This window comes from Gavialis gangeticus, unplaced genomic scaffold (genome assembly GCF_001723915.1).
Source record: "Gavialis gangeticus isolate Ggan-Ray unplaced genomic scaffold, GavGan_comp1, whole genome shotgun sequence".
Lineage (NCBI taxonomy): Eukaryota > Metazoa > Chordata > Crocodylia > Gavialidae > Gavialis > Gavialis gangeticus.
The window spans coordinates 522036-546889 of NW_017729018.1; the positions used below are offsets into that span (position 1 = coordinate 522036).

The 24854-nt window shown below is 48.2% G+C and overlaps 1 protein-coding gene across 2 annotated transcripts in view; it reads right to left on the reverse strand.

Annotated features, from left to right (window-relative positions):
• Positions 1 to 24854, reverse strand: part of FBN3 (fibrillin 3) — a 295809-nt gene that overhangs the window by 138597 nt on the left and 132358 nt on the right. For both annotated transcript variants that reach the window (XM_019513191.1, XM_019513193.1), the window contains exon 8: positions 22027 to 22152. In XM_019513191.1, the coding sequence (XP_019368736.1) occupies positions 22027 to 22152 (126 nt within the window). The remainder of the gene's footprint in view (positions 1 to 22026; positions 22153 to 24854) is intronic.

Below are 24854 nucleotides of genomic sequence, written 5' to 3' on the forward strand. Positions count from 1 at the left end.
GACACTCTCCAGCTACCAGAAGAGGCCCCACACTTGCCCTGATGGCTGGCAAGCAACGCACATGCGCCCTGCCACAGAAACAACTGGGGAAAACCCTGAACACACACCTGATAGCCAGCTGAAGGCTGGGTATGCGTCCCCAGAACTGAAAGGCACAGGGCAAAACCAGGAGGGCTCATTTGCCCATGGAGCAGAGGAAACCAAAGTGGACGCCAGCCCACCTGATGAGGGGCTCAGCACAGACATGAACCCACTTGCGTCTGCAGAGCAAGGACCACCTGAGACTGCGAGAGGGTAGCTCAGTGGGTCCTGTGGGCACCAGACATGGGGAAACCCTGGAGCGAAGATGCATCTCAGCCTGCCATTGTGGCTGTAAGCCCAGAGTGCTGATGGTAGACTGGTGGAGTGGCAGGCCCCAAACAGGGATGGCACGGAGCACCCTGGGGCTGTGGCATACTGGCCCAGTGGGCGGATGGGAAGAACCCATAGCAGAAGCTGGCTTGCCGGGAAGACAACTGAGTCCCAAAGGGGAGTGAAGGGTGCATCAGGCACTCAATCCCCCATGCTTAGAGTTAAGCTGCTCAGCACAGGGACAAAGTTGCCCTGTCCACCAGTCAGGCCAGGCTATTTAAGTTCTTTGTTGTGGTGAGATTTTCTGGGAGCAGCAGGACTGTGGTGAGACCCCCGCAGCCCCTCTTCCTCCCCAGCTGCCATGTGGGAGAAGTCCACGATTGTGACAAGGTGCTGCCCAGATCCATCATGACACCTGAGTGGAAAGGGGTGAAGTGTAGAGAAGGAGGAGCCTGACAAAAGATACGCCAAGAGAGTTGCACCTGAACTCCTAAAGAAACCACTGAGTACCACCTCCAGAGGTATATCAAAGAACCACAAGGTGTGGCAGGAAAATAGGCTCAGGTTTGATGACGCCCCAGGTGGCAGGGCACACCCATCAGTCTGTACAGTAGGCATGGGCCTGTCACAGTTGTGTTTTGGGCAGGAGGAGAGAATGGAAGGTACTGATGGCAGCAAACCACAGACTGGTTGGCCACGGATGAGGCGGGAGCCATGAGGCCAAATGAAAATTGGCAACAGATGCAGGGGATGATCCTACAGCTGTTGCAAGCACTCATGGGGGCTCACAGTGCCTTGTTCTCCAGGCACCAAGATCTGGTGGAGCAGTTAGCTAAGGCCCAGGCAGCTGCAGGCAGGAGCCACAAGGGCTTCCACATGCCCCAGATGGTCAAGGAGGATGACCCAGAAGCATACTTAGAGTCAGTTGAATGCTTTGCCATTGTGGACAGCTGGGATGTGAGTCAGTGGGCTTTCCAGCTGGGGCTGCTCTTAACAGGTCAGGTTCAGGCCTCGTACCACGCACTTGCATGCACAGAGGTCCTGGACTACCAAACAGTCAAAGATGCTATATTGTGCTAGCTAGAGATATCTCCGGAGCACTGCCAGCAACAGTTTTAAGCCAAAAAGAGCAAGGAATATTGGTGACCCTGGCTGTTAGCTCAGCTGTTAAAGGATATCAGGGTCTGGTGGCTTAAGCCAGTGGAGAGGCAGGCCTCTGAGCTGAGCTGAGCAGTTTGTCTGGGACCTAGAGGAGCAGGACCAGAAATGGGTGTGACAACACCAGCCACAAGTACTCAACACGGCTGTGAAGATGGGAAGAACCCGTAGCAGACGATGGCTTGCTGGACCACAGGCATAGGGAGATACACCCTGAAGAGGAGGTATTGTGTTGGGAAGAAGGGTGGAAGAGATGTGTAAAAGAACATTAAATTTCCCTTGAGGCAATAACTGGATGCAAAGAAGGGCAACTTGAGACCTTCTGGGTTAAGATACGAAGAGAGCACAGGGAAGGGGATTTGATTGTAGTTTATTACAGACCTCCAAACCAAGACGAACAGCTCAACCAAGAATTCTCTAGAGAACTGGCAGAGTCTGCATGCTTGCAGAGCATAGCTGTCATGGGTGACTTCAACTAACCAGACATTTCATGGGATAAGCACTCAGCTAGATCCAGAAAAAAAGAATTCCCATCAGTCTTTCCTGCCCATGTGCAGGGGGGCTGGACCCGATGATCTGTAAGGTCCCTTCTAGCCCCTAACAACTATAAAACTATGAAAAGGTGAAATAAACTGCCTGTGACCGGGGGCTGTAGATGGAGAAAAGGTCCCAAGTGAATTCACCTAGCCAGCTAGGACAAGTCATCAGGCCAGTGCCAGGCACCCCCAAAGACAGATGCACCCAGTGCAGAGCCACTGGACACCCAACCTGGCGGCAGTTTCCTGCAATGCAACACAGAGCCAAGGGCTGGCAACAGTGAGGGTGAAAAAGATGGACTGCAGTTCTGGCCATGCCTGCCTGGAGCCATACCACCTCTGGCATGCTGTCAATGTCTAAGGTTGGTGGACGCACCCTGATAGCCATGGTAGACATGGGGCTTTTGCAGATTCTGGTTCATGCAACTGCCTCACCAGCTACAAGTGGCACTCCAATTACGGGCAAGATGTTAGTCTGTGTGCATGGTAGATAGCAAGCCTACAAGAGACACCAGCTGCCCGTCACAGTCCTTGGGAGGATGTATGAAATGCCTGTTGGGATTCTGCAAGCCTCCCATGCCCCATGCTACTCAGTCTGGACTGCTCGTACCTAATGAAAATCTTGAAAAGCACCCTAACAGGGACTGCCAAGAAAGCGGGCACAAAGGTATTGGATGGATTCACCAGAGAAGGCATAGGGGCCACTCCCCATGAAGGTGGGGCAGACCCACTTGACACAGAAGATGCCATTGGCTCCAACCAATTTTGGATAGATCAACTCAATGACCCCATGTTCCGGCACACTTACAGTGACGGATGAGTGCATTATAATGACAAGCTGCTACAGCTGGCACAGGCAATACAAGCCCCATGCTTTGAGATAAGAGACAACCTCTTGTATTGCATTAATTGGGGAAAGGGACAAGGGCAGGACCTAGCGCAGTTACTGGTGCCCCAATGGTACACAGTTCCTCTAATTAGACTGGCACATGACAGGTCCAAGAGCGGACACTTGGGCAGGGACAAAATGGAAACCTGCCTACTGCAGTGATTCTTCTGTCTGGGGCTCTACAGTGAGGTCAGGCTCTATTGTAAGACATGCCCGGTGTGTCAGGTATCCACAACTGATAGATCTCTGGTGGCCCCAGTGGTGCCACTGCCCATTGTGGAGAAGCTATTTGAATGGATCCCCATGGATATTGTGGGCCCCTTGCCAAAGAGCAGCTCAGGTTATCAGTATGTCTTGGTAATGAAGGACTACGCAATCTGTTTCCCAGAAGCTGTGCTGCTGAGCTTAGCAATGGCTCTGAAGATCGTGGCCAAACTACTTAAGTAGATAGTACAGGCAGGAATACCTAAAAAAAAATGTAACAGACCAAGGTACAAACTTTATGGCCAAGGCAATGAAAGGAGTTTGCAAGATCCTCCAGTTGAAACACCTAAGGATGTCAGTCTATCATTTCCACACTGACAGGCTGGTGGAATATTTCAATCGTACCCTAAAATTTATGTTAAGGAAATGCATACAGGGAAATCCCAAGAGGTGAGACCAGCTACTGGTACCCTTAATGCTTACTGTCCTAGAGTCACCCCAGGCCTCCACTGGTTATTCACCTTTTGAGCTGGTCTATGGCTACTAGCCATGGGGCCTGATCAATGTGGTGAGGGAAAGCTGGGAGAAACAGCCACTGAGGAGGACTCACATAGCAAGGCGCCTAGTGGAGTTATGGGAGTGCCTGACCTGCACACACCAGGTAGTAAGGCAGAACCTGGAACATGCCTAAGCCAGGCAAAAGGCTCATTATGATGAAAAGGCTCAGGAACAGCAATTCAGTGTGGGTAATCAGGTCCTGGCCCTCTTACCAGGCCATACTAGTCAACTGTTAGCCAAATGGCAGGGGCTGTTTGAAGTGTCACACCATGTAGATCCAGTATACTACAAGGAGGTAATGCCAGGACACGGTCAAGAAAGACAGATCTATCACATCAACCTGCTTTAGCAGTGGCATGCCTGTGAAAGGTGGTGCCATACTCTGACCAGGCAGAACTACGGCTATCCCTGGAGGAGGCGGTGTCCCCAGAAGGGCCAGTCTTTGGATAGCATCTCTTCCAAGGCCAAGAATATCAACTCCGGGGACTGGTAGTGGAATACCAGGACGTGTTCTGTACTGAACCTGGGGAAGGCAGAGGGATAGTACATTGGATAGCCATGTCTACAGGGTGTATATTATGAGAGGCCTGGAGGTGAATACCCTATCAGCTCCATAAGGCAGTTAAGTCTGAGTTGGGGAAAATACTAGACAAAGAGATAATTCAGAAGTCCAGAAGTCAGTGGTGCAGTCATCATGCCTAAGATGGAAACTTGTGTTTGTGTGTGGACTCCAAAAATGAATGTTGCGGCAAAGTTTGATGTGTTCCCAATGCCAAGCATTGAGGAGATGTTGGAGAAGGCTGGCCAGGCCTATTTTATCTCCATGTTTGATATGACTAAGGGACACTGGCAGATCCCTATGGCAGCAGCAGACCCGGAGAAGACTGCTTTTAGCACACTGTGGGGCTTATTTGAGTTCTAGCACATGCTGTTTGGCCTCCATGGCATGGCGGCCACATCTCAGAGCCTCGTGGACTGCATAGGCATCAGCTTATATTGCAGATGTAATTATTTTCTCAGAGACCTAGGGCCAACACCTGGAGGACTTGAGAAAAGTCCTCCAAGAATTGTGCAGGGTCAGACTAATGGCCAACCCTCCCAAATGCATGCTGGCCCAGCTGGAAACTAAGTACCTAGATTTTCAGGTTGGGCAAGGCCAAATATTCCCGCTGGAGGACAAGGTCAGGGCTCTAAACTCCTATGAAGGCTCAAAGACCAAGAGGCAAGTCCACTCCTTTCTGGGACTCGTCAATTACTATCACAAGTTCGTTCTGTGCTTTTCTGAGCTAATGGGCCCTGACTGAAAGCCACCGACTGAACATGGTTCAGTGGATGCCTCCTCCCCCCCCAGTGCAAAAGGCCTTTGAACAGGTCAAATTAGCATTGTATCAGAGCCCCATTTTATACACCCCAGATTTTAAGAAACTGTGTGTTTTACAGACTAACTTGGGAAGTGCAGTGGGGGCAAGTCTTAACACACGGGGAAGAACACATGGAATGACCAATAGCCTGTACTAGCCATCATGTTGCTCCCTCATGAGCATTGGTATTCCACTATCAAATGGCAATGTCTGGCCATATTCTGGTATTACCTGCTATGGCAGGCCTCTACATTAGTGACCGATCATACCCCTCTAAGGTGGCTACAGTCAGCAAAAACTGACAATGCTTGGATCATTCAGTGGGTGTTAGCCCTATAGCCCTCTTACTTTACAGTACAGCACTGACCTGGCAAGAGAAATGTGGTGATGGATTTTCTCTTCTGCTGACATGGGGAATAAGAAATGCCGAGCAGTTTGAAACACCAGGTCCATTGGGACCTCAGTCCAGAGCTGGGGAAAGACCAATTGACCACACACAGCTTGACCCCTAGAGGGTGGGTATGTGACAGGCCCCCATCCGATTTACCTTGGCACCGCAACTAATTAAAACAGCTGACATGATAAGGTCAGAGAGTGCAACCTTGGTTGGCATACAGCTTGGAGGTCATGTGCTTAATATGAGCCTAGGGGCCAAGTCACAGGAGGGACATGTCCAGGCACCAGAAATAGAGCCGAACACTATCCTGCTGCTGCACTTCCCCTGATGGCTGGCATGTCCAGGGAAGCAGGGCATACATGTCCTACCACAGAGGCAACTGGGGAAAACCTGAATGTACTCCTGACAGCCAGCTGGAGGCTGGGTATGTTTCCCAGGTCTGAAAGGCATAGATGAAACCAAGAGGGCTCATTTCCCTTTGGAGCAGAGAAGGCTGAAGTGGACGCCAGCCCACCCAAGCCCATTTATGAGCATCTCAGTGCAGACATAAGCCTACTTGCTGCCACAGGGTGAGGACCATCCAGGAACTCATAGGTCAGGTGGTGCTGGGAGGGGGCATCTCAGTGGGCCTTGTAGGCACCAGATAAGGAGAACCCTGGAATGGAGCCCCATGGACCATGCATGTTCCACCAGTGTGGCCATGAGCCCAGAGCACACTGATGGGGGACTGGCAGAGTGGCAGGCCCCAAACAGGAGTGGCGTGGAGTGCCCTGGGGCTGTGCCATACCTAGCTTGGTGGGCAGATGGGAAGAACCCATTGCAGGAAGCCAGCTTGCCAGGAAGATAACTGTGCCCCAAAGGGGAATGAAGGGTGCATTGGGCACTCAATCCCCCAAGCTCAGAGTTGAGTTCCTCAGTGCAGGGGCAACATTACCCTGTTCATCGGTCAGATCAGGCTATTTAAGTTAAGTTCTTTGTGGTGGTGAGATTTTCTGGGAGCAGCAGGACTGTGGTGAAACCCCTGCAGCACCCCTTGTCGCTGAGCCACTATGTGGGAGAAGTCTGCGATTGTAACAAGGTGCCACCTGGATCCATTGTGACACCTGAGTGGAAAGTGGTGGGATGTAGAGTAGGAGGAGCCCCACAGAAAGCATGCCAAGGGAGTTGCCCCTGAGCCCCTAAAAGAAACACTGAGCATCACCTTCAGATGTATACCAGAGAACAAGTCATGGCAAACAGGCTCCGGTATGGTGCGGCCTCAGGTGAGAGGGCACACCCATTAGTTTATATGTTGGGCTAGGCCTGTTGCAGTCACCTCTGGGTTGGCCAAAGGGTACCAATTGCTTTGTCTTGATACAGTATAACTGCTAATAGTATATCAATAAAAGGCAAGTCTAAAAAAAAATGCCTCCAATCAACTAGTGTCCTCTACCAGAGAATGATAGTATGTATCATTAATTACTCCTAATAAATAGGGAATTATTTTGTTGTCTCTCTCTTTAGTTAAACAAAACCAGTGCTGAATATCTAATGCAAGGGTGAATAGTCCTTAGGATGATCCCCTAGTGTAATGTAAGGCTTCCAAGGATTAGCTTCCAAACCCCTTGCTCTGTTCCCTACCATTCTCCCACAGACAAAAGGAATTTCTACTCCTTGCTTTGGCTGTATTTTCAAACCCCAATGAGCCAAGTGCAAATAATACTACTCTTGTCATGAAACTTCACTTACACCACTCATTAAATCAAGAAGGGTGACAGCATGGGACAAAATTTGGAGGAGCAGATGAATTAGTTTGATTTCTTATAGAGTATAAAATGCTGGCTGGAGGGGATGGCTTTTAGTTGTCTTTTTAAGCACAGCAGTGCTTTTGCCTTCAGAGCTCCAATGTTCCACCAACTCAGCAGTTCCTCTGCTTTACTGCTCTGAGCTCTGACAGCTGACAAACATGCCTTGAAACTTGGAAAGGGAGCTGTGCAAAACCAAAAAATCCCACACACCACCTGAGGCTCTGGGGGCAAAGAGATTTTACCACTTCAGCCTCCCCACTTAATTACAGACCTGCATTTGGTTACAATTTGAAGATCACTCCAGAGAAAGGGGTTTTACGAAAGAAACACTGGTTGCACTATTTGAAACAGCAGTTTACAATGTCTAGAGAGCTCCCCAGAAGTTGCTTGTATTAGAGGTCTGGAAGCCATTTGATAGGCAGGCATCTTGCTAGATCAAAACATAAGACATATTGAGCACATCTACATGAGACAATGAACTGTAGACTAATTTTATTGTGCATTAGCGTGTCACATCAAAAGTCGTGCTAATGTGCAGCAGAATCAGTCTCCTGTGTATTAAGTGTCACAAAAAGACCATGTGCAAACACTACTGTGCATTTAGTCAGTACCTCATATTACAGGTACTAAACTTAATGCACAGTGATAACAGCACATTAATGCATGTGTAGACATGCCCAGTGGGCACGTCAATTTGAGCCAGAGTAAACTAATCCTGATGTCACCATCTACATGTGTTTAAGCACAGTAACTTACCGTACTGCCAGATACCACTTGTATCTGATGGGACTACCTGGCAGCGCAGTAAATTAGCCTACTGCGCACTAATTGCTGTGCACATGTATATGGTCAAGCTTTACTGTGCAGCAAATTATTCTGCTGCACAGTAAAGCATCTCATGTAGACACACCCAGTGTCAGTCATCTGAGAAAAAGTGCTGGGGAGAGCTACATTCTATTCTTAAGGTAAAAATAGAAACACCAAAAAAGGTTAGCAATTTTTCCCCCCCTAAGAACAAAATTTAGGGTGGGATTAGTGCTAGCTGCCCCAATAAACAGAAAAAGACAAGTTAGTCAGTAATGCATGCACATTCTATCCTTTTAAGAAACTGCCTCTAAAATTAAGCTTGCTAGTGAGCTCTGGACAATGTTATAGTCACTGTTCTTCCTCACAACTACTGTATTGTTTATTTCTGCTATGAATAGCATTCAGATTCTCTAAGTGTTGAAGTCACCCATAGCCTGACACAATGGGATGCGTATGTAAGTCACTTAAACCAGTTTTAGGCAGGGAACTGCTCCAGCCCCAACATAGTCACTTTGAGACTTTTCCAATTTGCTGTTAAGAATTAAAGCAGTGCTCTGTGCACATTATACTTCAGACAAAGGCAAAATTCAGTGCAAACATTGATTTTGGATCTAGTTTCCATTTTATTGGGTTGGACTTGGCCTGATCATGTACAGTTTAAAGTGCCTGAAACCAAGAACTACAGTGTTTAAAAAACAGGATAGCAGTCTACAATGTCTGTCCGACACGGATACCCACAAACACGTTCAAAACCCAACATTTCCATGCAATTAAAAAGTCCAAAACTTAAGAGGCAAAATGTTTGAGCGTCACGTAGCAGAAGTCATGCTTCAGAAGCCTTCTCTTGTGCAACTCAGAGGACTCAGACTTTTATTCACTGCAAGCACAAAGGAAGCACTGCAAAAATTAATGGGTCCTTTCCAATAACACCAAATCCATGGAAATGAGCTTTTAATGGATGCAAACAATGAGCCCTTTTGTGAACATTGTGTGAGAAAATTGCAAACATGCTAAAAAATGTCTAGCATGTTCCAGTCTGTTGGAAAATGGGCCAATGTGTCCGTTCATGGAAAAGACAATGCAGGAAATCTCATTCCACTTTAGAAACATGAATAACCTTTACAGAACACTGGGAAATGAAAGATCTTGCTCATTGGTGACAAAAGACCCAGCTCGATGGGTCTATAGGAACAAGAGGGCCCCCCTAAAAATGCAATATAAATTAGAGAGAAATGAGAGATGGGAAATACCCTTAAGCCATCATCCTCTGCACAATCTATCCCTGCAAAAGACAGAATTCAGCTGATACCAAACAATCCAAACAGCTGCCACCCCCTATTGTGGAGGTAGTTGCAAGTCAACTCATTGCCCCCTCAGTTGGCTTTCTCTGGTTGTATCCAATACAGTTTTTCTTGCCGCGATTCTTAACTCTGAAACACACTGTCCCATTTGAGCACTGGAAAGTATCATAGATGAAATTACTGACATCTATTTAGCTGGTCATGCAAACAGAGTCTGGTTTAACCCTTATGTTATGAAGTAGAGCAAGGCTATAGAGAAGAAAGAGGGTCACTATTGATTGTATAGAAACCACAGACATTACAGAAGGAAAACTTCTTATGCAGTTCTTTAATCTACCCCCACTGATGCTCTAGAGAAGAGGTGGCCAACCTGTGACAGGTGCTGTAAGTGGTAGATGCAGCCTGCAGGTGGCACGTGGCAGATTGGGCAGGAGACAGATAACACAGTGGCATATAGGGCAGGGAGATGAAAGCAGAGCAGCAGCTTGATCAAGGAATACAAAGCAGGGAGCCAAAAGCTGAGGAGCAGATCAGCTAAGGGAAAGGGATCAGAGTGGTACTCAGGAAGGATGCGGGGATAATTTGTAGCAAGCCTGGCAAAAAGGTTGGCCACCAGTGCTCTATTACTTGTTTCCTTAAGCATATTTGTTACTGCATTCGCCAGAAAACTTTAGAAGGTCTCACTCAAAAGAACTTCCCCAGTTCTACTGACAGAGTTACCTACAAGCTCATAGAGTTCATTGTTTCAGGAAAGCTGCCCTGATACTAAGCATTCATTTCACCTCATGAATCCCAGTTATACCTTTGCAAAACACTTTCAACAATTATCTCTCCTTCTGGTTGTTCCCTGCTCTTTACCTAGCACACACAAACAATAGAGTTACATAGCAAAGCTAGACAAATTTAGCCGTTTCATTCTTTCTTCATGAACATCAGGGTGTTCCCAGCTAAGCTAAAAGCTTAGGAATTCCTTCTCCATACTTAGAGGGTATAGAAACACCAGCAAACTCTCCCAATGCCAGAAGGGTGTTTATGCCTGAAAGCCTATCAAGAACAATTTTTCAAACCACTTAGTTGGTCTAATAAAAGATATCACTGTGACAGGTTCGAGACTCACCTGCCACTGCACTGGTGTCCGCATGGCCAGTCTGAGGATAAGCTGGCCAGTACCATGTGACCAGGAGAAGCACAGTCAAGAAGGAGCACCAGTAGTGGAGCTGGATGCTCTCCCTATGGCTGGAAGGGACTCAGCATGTCTGTTTGGGACCAGAATGCCTGGAGGGGCAGCAGGTGCCTGTAACATTGTTGGGGCACCTGGCAAACACCCAGACACATGCCCTGTAGCTGGCAGTTCTCCCCGGGGGCTAAAATTCCCGGAAAACACACAGAAGCCCAGACCATCCAGGTGGTCCTGGAATCTGCAGCAGACACCAGGCTGGTTACTACAGCTGGTGAGCTGAGCAGCCGTGACACAATACCACTCCCTAACACCCATGATGACCCATGCAGGTAAGCTGGGGCTAAGAGAGGGCAGCCCAGTGGGAACTGCTGAAGCCTCCTAAAAGGAGAACCCAGCTTGGGTCTCTACTGGCACTACACACCCTTGTTGAGCACTCACGGAACCAGAGTGCCCCAGCAGGGGACTCATAGGGCCATGAACGGCTCATGGACCTGGAGGGACTCACCACACAACATTATAGCACCTGGCTGGGTGGAATTCAGTCCAAGAAGCATGCCCAAAAAGAGGGCATCCTTTACTTAAGGGTCCATGGGAGAAGGGTGTGTCGTGCACCAGCACACCCCACATGCTGAAGAAAAGTGATCAGCATGGGGGCATTGTTGCTTTGCCCACTGTGCCATCCAAGCTATTTTCGTTGAATTATCATTACGTTGTAAATTTCATAAACCTACAGGGCTGCAGCCAGACCTCCTGTAGCTGTCCTCATAACCGGGCCTCAACACAGGGGTAGAGAGCCCCATGATCACCTCTGAGCATCATCAAGGCTGATCCAAAACACCAGAGTGGAAAGGGAAGTGGAGAAAGAGGCGAAGCCCCACAGAAGATGTGTCAGCAGAGTCACCCTAGGTCCTAGGGGAGCCATTAAATGTCACCTCCAGTGGTAAAACACAACTTAACATCAAGCTGTGGCAGGTGAACAGACCCTGGTGCAACACAGTCGAGGAGATGGGGCATGCCCACTAGCTGATGTGGTGGTTGTGAGCTTGTCACATTTGGTGCATTTGCCAGGAAAGCAAGGCAACCCACAGATCGATCAGCCATGGATGAGATGGGGGCCATGCAATCACACAAAACCCGGCAGCAGACACAGGGGATGATCCTGCAGCTGTTACAGGAACTTAGGCAGGCAAAGTCCTGGGAAATGGAGGCTCATGGCACCTTGTTCTCTAGGCAGCAAGACTTGGCAGAGCAGCTGGCCAAGTCCCAAGAGGCTTGGGGTGGCAGCCATGAGAGTGTCTGTATGCCCAGGATGGTCAAAGAAGATGACCCTGAAGACTACCTGGAACTGTTTGAGCATCTGGCGATAGCGGCTGTCTGGGACATAAGCCGGTGGGCCACTCAACTGGGGCTTCTCCTAATGGGAGGAGCCCAAGCTGCCTACCACGTGCTTTCATGCATGGAGGCCTTGGAGTACTAAATGGTTAAAGATGCCATCCTGTACTGACTGGAGATTTCTCCAGACAGAGTATTACAGGCATCAGTTCTGAGCCAAAAAAATCAAAGACCATCAGTGGCCCAGGCTGGTGGGGTGAGATGGGTAAAGCCTGCTGAGAGGCTGTCTGCAGAACTATTTGAGATAGTGGTTCTCAAGCAGTTCATCTGGGACTTAGATGAAAAGGCTTAGAAGTGGGTGTGGTGACATCAGCCCCAAGCCCTTGATGAGGCAGTACGGATTGCTAAAGCTTATGTGGAAGCACTGGTGGAAGAGGTCTCACTTGATTGGGTTCTTGAGTCCTTTGACGTTGATCATCTGTTGGCATTGCTTCTGCTGCAGCCATTGTTTGGGAGCCAGTTTGAATGACTATCCCAGAGGATGAGCTGGTGATTGATCCAGTAATCGTCAGTTCCCTTAGCATAGCTTGGTGATAAGGACGTCTTTGCAATCCCAGGCACTAGCAATGACATAATCAATTAGGTGCCAATGCATGGATGTTGTCATGATGTCTTGAATCTGTTTTTCTGGTGGAAGAGGGTGTTGGTGATGGAGTGTCCATGTTCTGCCCATTTGGTCAAGAGGAGGATACTGTTGGAGCTGACCTTTCCTACTTCTTTGCTGATAGTTCCGTTCCAAAAGTTTGGGTCCATTCCAATTCTGGCACTGAAATTGCCAAGAAGAATAAGTCTGTCTCCCTCTGGAACACCAGAAAGGACTCTGCCATAGAATTCCTCCTTGATTTCATCACTAGCGACAAGAGTTGGGGCATACATGCTGATGACAGAGGCATATTGGCTCCCCGCTAGTTTAAGACAGAAAGTCATGAGGCATTCATTAATTGTGACAGGGAACTCATTGAGTTGATTTATAAGTTCATTCTTGGGGGTAAACCCAGCTCCATGAAGCCAGCATTCTCCTTCCTGTTTACCCTTCAGAAAAAGCTATAGCCACCTCCATGTTCTAGACCATCTCACCACTCACTGGGTCTTGCTCAGTGCAGTGACATCAATATTATGTTTCTTAAGTTCTTGAGGTACAATTCCAGTGTAGTGCTCTGGGTGTTCATTATCAGGGCTGTCCATGAAGGTCCTGATGTTCCAGGTCCCAAAATTGAATGCGTTTCTTTATTGATTTCAACTGCAGTAAAGGTGATCCCATTGGACATAGTTATCCAGTCAGGAAAAGGTAGGCAGACTATGTTTAGGGCACCTTTTCTAGCCCCCTCCCCACGTGGAATGAGCAGAGTGGGTCCTGAAGAGGTCTGCCCAGTTACAGTTACAATTGCCCAATTACACTCCTGATTACCTCATACAAGTGCCAGATAACCGTCTTGTAATTGCCACCTTTGTACCGGTTCATGACTTCCATGCCTCACAATCCTGCTCCTGTCATCACTAGCTGGTTGCCAAAGGACTTGAAGAATGTTCTAGAAAATCTATTTCTATGGAAGATGGCTGTAGCTGATTTATTTTATCATGGAGAAGCTCCTGCACATCAGCTTCCACACTATTCTTGATGGAATGGGACCTTGATCCAATGGCAAGGAGGCCAAGACCATCTGGGGCAGCCTTCATCTGCCTTCATAGTTGTTAAGATTTTAACATCATCTTCTGCCTGCTCTGCCATTGAGGAATTGTAGACCCATGACTGGGGGCTGGGCAGGCTTATTACAGTAGGAACCTGTACTTGCCATGTCACAGCACCATCGAAGGATATATGTGGCTTTTCAGGAGGAAAAGCATTGCCGCATGCTTGTCCCCACCACATCCCAGTGGTGCTGCTGCTTCCTTGTCCATGACTGCTTATTCATCAGTGTTATCCCTGCTTATTTTACAGCTAATCTTCCTAAAGGTCATTCCTCTATCTGCCACCTGTGGACATGCTGAGTAGCAGTACAGCTCTGCTGCCAGATTCTTTTGATAGAGATGAGCTAATCCCACAAACCTGGATCTGAGCAGCCCTGAATTTTGGAAGGTTGAGTTAAAATACAGACTTGTCAGGTCCATTTCACATTCCATAGATACAGGAAGAATGGGAACTACTTGCTTCCCGTTAACTTTCTTTTCCTCCTACCCTTTGTGGCCCAGATAAGAGGCTAACCAAAATTCCTCCTGGGATCAGTGGCTGGAATGCAGTGCCCTCCAGAATGCTTCCAAGGACCATGAGAGGAGGCCTGCGTCTCTCTGGATTATCAGTGTAATACATCTTGCATAATAAAAATATCTTTATCCCACAGGGGCTCAAGGATTGAAAAGGTTGTCCTTGCTCCAGGAGGGGCATTTGTGTTGAGACATGGCCATCGCTGTGTCCCTGCTTGCTGTATTACCTCCTATGAAGTAAAGGCCCAGAGCTGAATAGCAAGACATGCTGATGTACTGATGGATTTAGTCATCATCAGCCAAATGGACACATGCTTTGACATTCAACTCAAACACAGATCCATTGGTAGGAGGAATCCTGTAAGCAGAAAACAAGAGATGACCTCATCTTGGGAATAGGAAAATAATTTAACACCAGGACTCAAGTAACACCAAGTACCTGGTGAGAAATCAGAGAGATGGAGGAATGCTTGTCCTTATTTTTAGCAAGATGGCCTTGGGTCAAAATGAAATGGGGAAAAATGATCAACTGGCAGACAGAGTCAAAAGTCTGATCATTTGAGATTCTAGGCCTGGAACAACCTCATATAAAGGAAATTGCTATCTCATGGCCTAGAGTTGGGATCTGAAATATAACCACTGACAGAGTTCAGTGCCTCACCAACTGATCTTACAATGTGCAGCACTACATGAACCAGGGAACCAATGAAAAAGGATGCAACTGCCTCTCATGTCCAACAGGCCATTCCCAACATACTGCAGTGTGGAAAAACTATGGATAGGTCCCAGATGTTTGCACTAGCTCCTGTGTATTTCCAGTAGTACTGTAATAGGCATTACAAGCAATATCCATTTTAGTGGCTGCAACAAGGAATTCCTAGCCATGTTACTTCAGGACTGCAGAAGGAGGTGACAGGCAACAGAATTCCTCTTGCTTGCTAATGTAATAGCCAGCAGAACAAGTACAGCTTAGCAGAGACAAACAGCACAGTTAAAGGGCTATAAAGCCTAGTCTGGAAACTGCAACAGATTGCTAATTAGGCAAATTAGTGGCACCTGGGCTCTATTTCCAGACAGCCAGGTCAAGCAGGTGGAGAAAAGGGCCATTTAAGCCCAAGCTTAGGGCTAGGGGCTGACTGGCCCAGATCCCATAAGAAGAGCTCAGCAGAGAGCAGTATACAGAGGTATAGGTTACACGTTTTGTTTCTGCTTTCGGTTTGTGTTAACTGGAGATTTGGATGTAGTTGGAGGCCACAGGGGAGTGCCTGGGAGGCATTCTGCTTTCTGCCAGGATCATGGGCCCAGTGAGTTGAGGCTTTGAGGGAACAGCCCTGCCAGGGCTAGGGACCCAGTGAGCTGATGTTAAGACACGGCCAGAGGGCCCAGAGAATGGAATGAAGGTAACATCTAAAAGGCTATAGGACATGCTGGAGGTCATGATTAAAAGGCCTGAGGCTTGGTGTAGAAGGCTGTCTGAGGTCCTAGGATGGAGATAGCTGGCTACTGGTGCTCAGAAGCTGTGTTAGAAGGCCAGAATCTCAAAGACAAAGGTAGCAGGCTGCCAGAGGCCCTGGGACAGAGATGGCAGACTACCTGAGAGCCCAGTGAGCTGTGTGGAGGGCCCAAGAGGCCTGGAGATAGTGTGGCAGACAGAGGGGCCTGGAGGGACAATGCCAAGAGGAGATGCACTTAAAAAGGATAATCCAGCCTCTAGAGGCAGCCTTCCAAAATTCATCAGAACATTTAACAGCAAAGGTGTGGCAGGCAGGAAACAGAAGGTGCTGCAGAGGCTGAAGAACACAGCAGGCAGGTCTGACCACTAGGCATGTCAGACTATGGGGTTGGAGCCCCAAGCTTATTACAGTGGCCAAGAGGGCCAGGGAGCTGTTGCAAACAGACAGCTGGAGACACCCCTCAGAGAAAAAGTGATGGCAAAGCCAGCATCTCCCACCTCCCTTCTGGTCTTGGTGTAGAAGGTGTGTTTGAGGCTGGGGAATGCTCTGAGGCATGTCTTGGAGCAGTGCTATGGCTTAAGACTACCTTTGATGCCTTAGTTGGACTGTGTGGGGTGGTGTGCAGCCCAGGATCAGAGACAGTCATGAATGGAACTTCTCCCACCTAGGTTGGTTTTTTTTAAGCAGTTGAAGCAAGAGCAATAAACCAGTGGCTGCTAACTGAAAAGGCATCTCATTTGGTTTTTTGGCTGGCCCAGAATAAGAGTTGCTTATGGCTGTGCATGCTGCTTTCCTAAGCATTCCAGAAAGTTAGTGCCAGTGCATGGCACCTGCATCTGGGTTGCAAATTCAGAAAACTGATTGTTTTTAATCTCAAAGTAAAGAAGATTAAATCCAAACGAATTCTGAATGTGGCTTTGCCTGGTCTGCAATCATCGTGGATGAGGCTAACCACGTGACGTAGGTTTATTGTGTTCTAAGGCAAGGTCTAGCTTCTACGTTGTTCTGCTCCTAGTTCCATTGGGGTTACCCACATGGGCAATTCAAACTGCACGAGAAAAGTCACTAGCGACAACTATGAGCCCTCAACCAAAGCCTAGAATAAAAAGGTTGCTGTACAACCAAAAGTCGTCCCAGGGTTCTCTGCTCTGCTGATGGAACCTATCCCAGGTGGAGACCACACTGAATTTGTTCAAGTTTTGTAAGATCCAGTACTACAATGTGGCAGAGATAACATCTGATACAAAGACATCTCCTTAGGTGACCTCTGTCCTCTGGGCTGGTGTATGACTTGCCTGCCTTAAATTAGCATTAATGTCAGTACAGGGTGCCTCATCATGGAGAAGGTTACCACCATGTTGTCAGTCACCATCTGTATTAAATAGCACTGCAGGACTGACTTGGAGAGACAGAGGCATTCACATCTTGGATTAGTGATAAAATGACAAGACTTCTGGATGATAAGGATACACTCACAACACCCTGCTTCTGAAGTGTCACTGCTACCACTATGACCTTTTCTCTGAGCAAAGACAGGTGGGAGAAAGGTAGCTACACAAAGCACATTTGATTTGAACTCACAATGCCATAAGCCTCACAGTATGGGCAGAAGAAACAACATACGGAGCTCAAACAGAATTGGGGATTTACCATACATCAGATAATCCATGGTAATTTGTGTTCCTGCTGTCTTTTTTGGTTGACAAAGGCTAAACTGGGAATTTCTGCCTCTGAAGGAAATGATTGGAATTGACAAGACGTTCCTCCTAGAATCTGCCTGTACACTGCTGTGTTATCCTCCCAACAGATGGCACAGTATCTGAAGTCCTCCTTCAACAGCAGGCCCTGCAATCTCCATGTTTCTATTAGTTGTTTGAAAAAACCTTCATGCACCTCTTCCTTTCTGGTTTTATGGTCTTTACCAGACACCCTGTCGCAGGGGGACGGCACAATATGGCCCTGAAGGGGAAAAGGGGTGCCCCAGGACCCGAAATAAGGCGGGGGAGAGAGAGAAGGGATGAAAGAAAACAACGAGTTCCTTACCGGCAGCCGATGACGCAGGAACGGCAGAAGCAGAGGTGGGACCCATGCGGCTGATTAGCCGCGTCTTTTTAAAACTGCGGCCAGCTGCGATCAATAATGATTGGAGCCGGCGCGGGATGATAAAAGATGCCCCGAGGGAAGAAGCCAGGGAGGAGAGCGGGAGACCAGCCAGGAAGGGAGCCAAGTCTGGCTCCTGGTCCAGAGGTGAAGGAGAGGCCAGCAGCCATCTGCGAGGCTGGGACACATCTCCCAGCTGCGGGACGGAGAGCGCCGAGGGAAAAGCAGCAGATGCCCAGGTTTGCGGTGGTGGAGCCGGGCACAAGGGTCCGGGGACAGAGTCTGGGGCTGAGAGGCGCCCCGAAGAGAGGGTGACGGAGGAAGACCCGGCAGGGCAGGTGAGAGAGGCACGGGTCAGGAGGTCACCCCAGAGCCCATCCTGGCAGGGAACCTCCACTCAAGCAGCAGGAGGCTCTGCAGAGTCCGGGATTCAGCCAGGTGGGACCACTCGGCGAGAGACTGAGCGAAGAGGGGAACCAGAGCGTCAAGGAGGAGTCCTGAGGGATTGTTAAGAAAAACACAGCACCCAGCCAGAGGGGTGCTGCAGGGGAAATTAAGCAAGGAGAGGTTTCTCTCCGGACAGGGAGTCCAAACTTTGATTTTGTAAGCCCGAGAGACTTGCAGGCACTCTTTTTCGTTTGGGAGTTTTTGGGCGGAGTGGCCTACGGCTGGAGGCCCAGGAGGGGAACCACAGAAAGACTCCCGACCCACAGAGTTTAGAGTCGAGCCAAACCAACGGAGTTACCACCAACTGTCGTTTGGCACTGCAAGGCGAGGGACGGGCCCCCGGAATCGTAAGCAACTGAGCATGGCTGGGTCTTAGGGCGAGGTGTAGGGGAGGACAGAGCCTTGCAGAAGATCAGGCCTCTGAGAGTCCCAACCCCGGATAAGGTAGTAGTCGGCCTCTCCACTGAATGTTCCAGCGAAGTCATGGCAGGCGAGATAGGGGTGGAAACTACCATTAAGATCACATCCGGAATAGACCATTCCAGGGACGAAGCAGCCAGCAGGCCCATATGCCAGAGGCTGAGCAGCGTGAGACCTCATGTTAGAGGCCCGCCGGTTGCACACCCATTATGACATCACCCTTGCTGTTCTCCCCTCTTATCTTGACACATGGGCTTTCAACAGGCCTACCCTCCTACTGCAACTCAGAACAAGTGTATGTCTCTCATATACAGAACACCACCACCTCCTGTCTGTCCTTCCTGAAAATCATATGCCCAATCTATGGCAGTACTCTAGTCATGAAAACTATCCCTCCAGGTCTCAATTATCCCAAATACATCATACTTCTGCAATTGTATGAAGAGTTCCAGTTCTTCCTGTGTATTCCCCATGCTTCTCACATCAGTGTATAGACACGTTAGGTAACTAGCTGCTTGCCCTAATTTTTTTTCTAAAGACGTTGTTAAGGTTCCCCATTTCATCTCCTCTGATTTGGTTTTTATCCATGTCCCGTGACACTTTCCTCACCCCTGCGCTTTTTGTCACCAACTCCCATTGAACCTAGTTTAAACTGTTAGAGCAGATCAGTTTGACACACATAAGTTCCCTTGCACCTTTTAACTTGATATAGTTGTTTTATCGGCTCACATCTTCAAGCTCGAACTGCTGAAATGGTTATTTCACCAAGAGTCCAGTGCTTCCCACCTCCCCTTGCCCTGTAAACAACAGCTTCCAGGAATTCCATAATTGTAAATAGTTCTGCCACCTGGAAGCAAAATCTAGGTTAAACTTCTGTATCCCAGCACATTGATCATCCCTCATTCTGGTTACAACATGGCCTTGGTAAGGATGTAAAACTAAAGCAAAGATTGATAGGACTGCAGTTGCATCAGCAGGATTCTCCCATTTCATTGTTAAAGTGGTGAGTCCAGGAAGAGCGGAAGCCAGCAGGTTTCCATTAAGATACGTATGAAAGCTCTTTAATAAAGAAGGCAGGAAAACTTTAATGTTGTTTTCATTTGCCAGATGTTTGTAAACTGCAATGAATGTTTATTCCTCCAGCTGTGAGGTGCAGCCTTACTAGTGAGGCAAGCAGCTGACTTTCTGGAACTGCTGGAAAAGTGGTTTGGGAGAGCACCCTCTTTCCATAGAAGGCTGCACGCTACTGGAAAATAAATGCAGTAATGTTTCAGTAACAAAGGTGATGCTTAGATGGACATCAGTAAACCGGATCAGGCTGCCAACATGCACACTGTGTAGATACAGATAGAGCTCTTGTAAATGCCTTTAAGAAGTGAAATAAAGCTCAAAACTTTTGTAAGTACCACGCTTAAGAAAAGGCAGGTGCCCTTTGCAGAGCTCTAGCTGCTGGGAATACTGCTTGAAACCAATGACAGAGCTGGTTAATGCTGAGGAAGGCATATTATTAAGCTTTGAACACCTCCCCCCGCTCCTTCCAAGCTCTAATATAAGGCCGATCTCAGAAGAGGCCCCATTGCACAGCCCTAAGTTACAGCTGCCATAGAGGGAACTCCAAACACAAAGTGACTTCTGTAAAATATCTTGCCTGTAGGAATTGGTGAACTGTTACATTTAAAACAAAATAGGTTGCTTTTATTGATGCTCAGAGTTGCCCCAAATTCTACGCACTAACTATGCCTCTAGACCAGGAGCCAGCAACTTACGGCTCACAGACCAGATCTGGCCTGCAAAGAGATTAGATCTGGCCCATGAAGGTCTGATCTGGATTACATTTTACTAACAGTGGGCTGATCCCCTGCTGCTGCCCACCTGCTCCTGCTTTGTGTGGAGGACTGCTCACCACAGACACTGAAATTGTTGCTCCAAACTGTGGCTTGCCCTGTTTTGGGGCAGCACATTTTTCAGTAGAGGCTGCATTTGTGGGTGGGAGAATAGCCCTCTGCAAAGATCAGGGATGGCTTGGATGGCAGCAGGGAATTAGCATCCAGCAACTAGATTGCAGGGGGCAGCCTGCCACTAGTAAAATGTTTACACCCCCCTCAAAATTTGGGGACTTACTCAGACTTGTGTGCCTGAGTGATCTCATTTTGCTGCAGCTTCCCAGCTGGAGCACAGCCGCACGGAGCACACTTTGTGGATATTCACAGGCTTGCTCATACAGAGCTGAATTGTAAACTGTGCATAGGTGCCAAAAACCACATTTACATGGCTTTGAATGTGCAATTGAGACACCTAAAAGGAAGTATGATTTAGCTCTTCCATTCTGATCCTTCAGCTGGATCCAGACATGTGGGCATGTGTGGTTTGTGGTACCCCAAACCTCTTTATGGCACCTTCATTTAACCGCATTCTTGGCATGTTAAAATGTTCCCTGCACTGCAAATTTGCAGGACAAGGGCAAAATTTGCTGCTGGGAAATCCTGGAAGCAAAAAAAAAAAAAAAGCCCGCAAAAAAAGCAGGACCATGCACCGGCAGACATGGAGGCTCAGTCCTCCTAGGAGATACTCTGGCTGCTGGCCAGACATCTCGCTTCCTCTGGTTCCACTCTGACTCCTCCAGCATGCTGGGAGCCAGGAGGAGTATGGAAACAGTAGTTTCCCTGAAGTGGGGCATTTTGCCTCACAACAAAGTGTACACGCAGGGGCATGTGCAGTAGCAAAATGTAGTGGCACATATTTGTGGTGCTACTTTTTCTGCTGCTGCAAGCTCAAGCCCCTCTGCATGTGGGGACACACCCTAGGAAGATATTCTGGTGGCAGATTCCCCACTTCCCTGCTTTACCCCACACTAAAGTCAAGTGCGGTCACTGTGTACGTATTAGTATACCAAAATTAAGAAGCTCAACTAGAGCCTACACCATGGCATGGTCTCTTCTGCTATGAATCACAGGAATCCGATCATCTGCAGAGCACTGACTGCCATGATATTTTTTCTCCCTTTGCTACTCTACAACAGCACCCACACTGTAGATATGCTTCACCTGCTGGAATTTTTTCTGTTCCTTTGCTTTGATAGAAATAGAGAAGGATGTAGAAAGGTGGATATAATCCATCTTTTATTCCCCCTTGTTTAGCACCTCAAGAGTGCTGAGGGATGCTCTTTTTTATTGCTCTACCATGGCCCAGGGTAGCACAGTAGCAAATCATAATCCCATTGTAGTGTGCCCTTCAGTATACTCCAATATACTGCTACGCCAGAAGGTGGGAAAAGGGTCAGTATATGAGCCATTTCTCAGCTCTGCATCACCAGCTGTAGAGGCCACCTGAATGGTCAGGGGTGGGAATGGAAGGGGAAAGCTGAGAAAACCTACTTAGAGTAAACATTTTTATTTTCTCAGAAAAGTATAAGAGGGCTCTGGTGTAACTTGGAAGACTTCTCTGCATTTTGCCAAGGGTCTCAGAGATTCATGCAGTCTTACCTTCACACTTGTGACTGGTCTCACTCTGCTTGTGTCCTGCAGGACATTTGCACTCATATGAACCCACAGTGTTGATGCAGTTACCACCTTGACACAAGCCAGGGATAGCCTGACATTCATCCACATCTGCAGAGAGAAGAGCAAGGATGTCAGCAAGCAGGGCCACAAAATAGGAAAGAAGTTTGCTTAGGTCTGACTGAAGAGGGTGAAATACCATTAGAGAACAGGAGCCCTGCCCTGAGAGAAGAGGCATTCAGGCAGTTGGGGTAGAGAGGCAGTCAACAAATGGATGTAAGGATACTGCTTACCTGTAAAACTGAACAACGGGGTATAAGTCTGATGCAGGGTACAGTTATTCTGTTTTCTAAAGTCAACATCTTTTCCCATCTGCATTTAACCCTCCTAGCTGTGACACGAGCACCACAAGGGGTAAGGGCTTATAGCATGAGACACAAACTGCATCTTCCAATAAGAAGGGCTCAGGATCATGAAACTGTACATTCTGAATCCCCAGGTTACTTTAGACATCAGACCCTCATGCTGCAGATGAGTCTTTATCTGACCTCCTTTCTGCATTTCTGCACAGCACTCATGAGCAGACCTGAGAATTGAGCTGTAATTTTGGTTCCTTGTGTGCATCATGGAATCATAGAAAAGTAGGACTGGAAGGGACCTCTAACTCTGATCCAAATGTAGAATCATCCCTATCCAAACCCATTCACATCCTTGTGTAAGCTGTTACTAAAACTACACAGTCAACATGGTCACACAACCACAAGGCGTAGCACCCTAACTTGCCACAAATGAAGTAGGCAGACAACAGTGGTCAGTCTCCTGCTTCTGAAAGAGTTGCTAAACATGCTCAAGTGATCCAAGGAAGAGGGCCATGGCCCCCACTACAGAGGACGGCAAACCCCCCAACAGGACATATCAATTTGAACATGGCGCAAAATTCCTTCCTGACCCCAAATGTGGTGATCAGTTTGACACTGAGCAGACAGGCTGGGCCCCCTAGCCAGGAACCTTTGGGTTTTAGTCCCAGCAGAAGAGTTGGCACACCCCAGTCAAAATCCCCAGCCATGGCTGTAGCCAACACCCATTGCTTCTAAGGAAGTGAAAAAACAGAAAAACCCTCTGACATATATAGCAACACGAGAACTGGGAAAAAATCTTTCCTAGTTTCATTTGGCAACCAGCAAGGCCCATACCTCGAGGTGCCAGCGTGGCTTGTGATTACTGCAATGCTGGGGCGCCTTGAGTGTTCCACAGGAATGTGGGGGGGCCCTCCATGTGCTCGGTGGCAAACATGGAAGCAGGCTGGAAATACTTCCATCCACTTCCGGGTCTGCTGGGGAGTGCGCTGGGGGCCCCCCCTCACCCCAGCGGTTTGTCAGTCAGCCATAGGGGGACCTTAGGTACCCCCCAGACCCAGAAGGCACCAGTTACCAAGCTGGGAGGGCATGGCACGCCCAGCACGCTCCCTGGTGGACCCAGAAGTGGACCGGAAGTGCTTCTGGTCCACTTCTGGGTCTGCTGCCAAGTGCACTGGGCAGCCCCTCGTGCTTCTGTGGAACACTCCATGCTCTCCAGCATCATACAACTCATGAGCCCCTGCTACCTAGCGGTATGTAGAAAAACAGTTAAAGCTGTCTCTATGTCCAACTCTCTGCATCTTTCTGAAAGTCTCTGAATCGATTCGGAGAGATTAAAGGGTCCTCTGATTCGATTAGGAGATTTGGCCACCAAATAGGGCTGAATCTCTGCCAAATGAAATCAGGGATGGAAGCTTCACACAGCCCTACTGGCTATTTAAAAGTGGACCCACAGCTTCCTTCGTCTTCCATTTCTGGCCAACACATCCATCCATCCATCCCACTCTCTTTTTGTTGTCCCTTCACTTCCCTGACCAGATTAAGTGTTTTTCTTCACCTATGCCCCCCTGCTTTTGTCCCTGCAAGTTCTTGCTATTTCCTAGTACACTTTCTTGGTGACCAGCCCATTTTTCCATTGCCTGCACCCTTTTCCTTTTGCATTTGAGGCATCCTATAATCTCCTTGAGCAGCCACATTTGGTCTCTTGCCATTCTTCTTTTTGCTTCCATCATTTTGAAACAGATTCTTGTTGGGCTTCCAGTACTGTGCCCTTTAGAAGCTTCCAGACCTCTGGGGTACTTTTATCCACCGATCTGACATCCCATGTTGCCATCCTTAACATAGATTCATAGATGCTAGGGTTGGAAGGGACCTCAACAGATCATCGAGTCTGACCCCCTGCTTATGCAGGAAACAGTGCTGGGGTTAGATGACCCCAGCCAGGTGCCTATCCAATCTTCTCTTAAAGACCCCCAAGGTAGGGGAAAGCACCACCTCCCTTGAAAGCCCATTCCAAATTTTGGCCACCCTTACCATGAAGAAGTTTTTCCTGACATCTAGCCTAAATATTCTCTCTCTCTCTCAGTTTGTGACCATTGTTCCTTGTTACCCCAAGACGTGCCCTAGTGAACAGAGCATCTCTGATCCCTTGCTGCATCCCCCTAATGAATTTGTAGGTGGCCACAAGATCACCTCTCAGCCTTCTCTTGCAGAGGCTGAAGAGGTCCAGGTTCCTCAGTCTCTCCTCATAGGGCTTGTCCTATAAGACCCTAACCATACAAGTAGCCCTCCTCTGGACCCTCTCAAACTCAGCATCCTTACTGAAGTACGGCACCCAAAACTGGATGCAGTATTCCAGCTGTGGTCTGACCAATGCTGCATACAGGGGAAGTATCACCTCCTTGGTTCTATCCCTCTCTCCAGGGATCTAGTAGACCTCCTGAGGCTAAAAAGAAA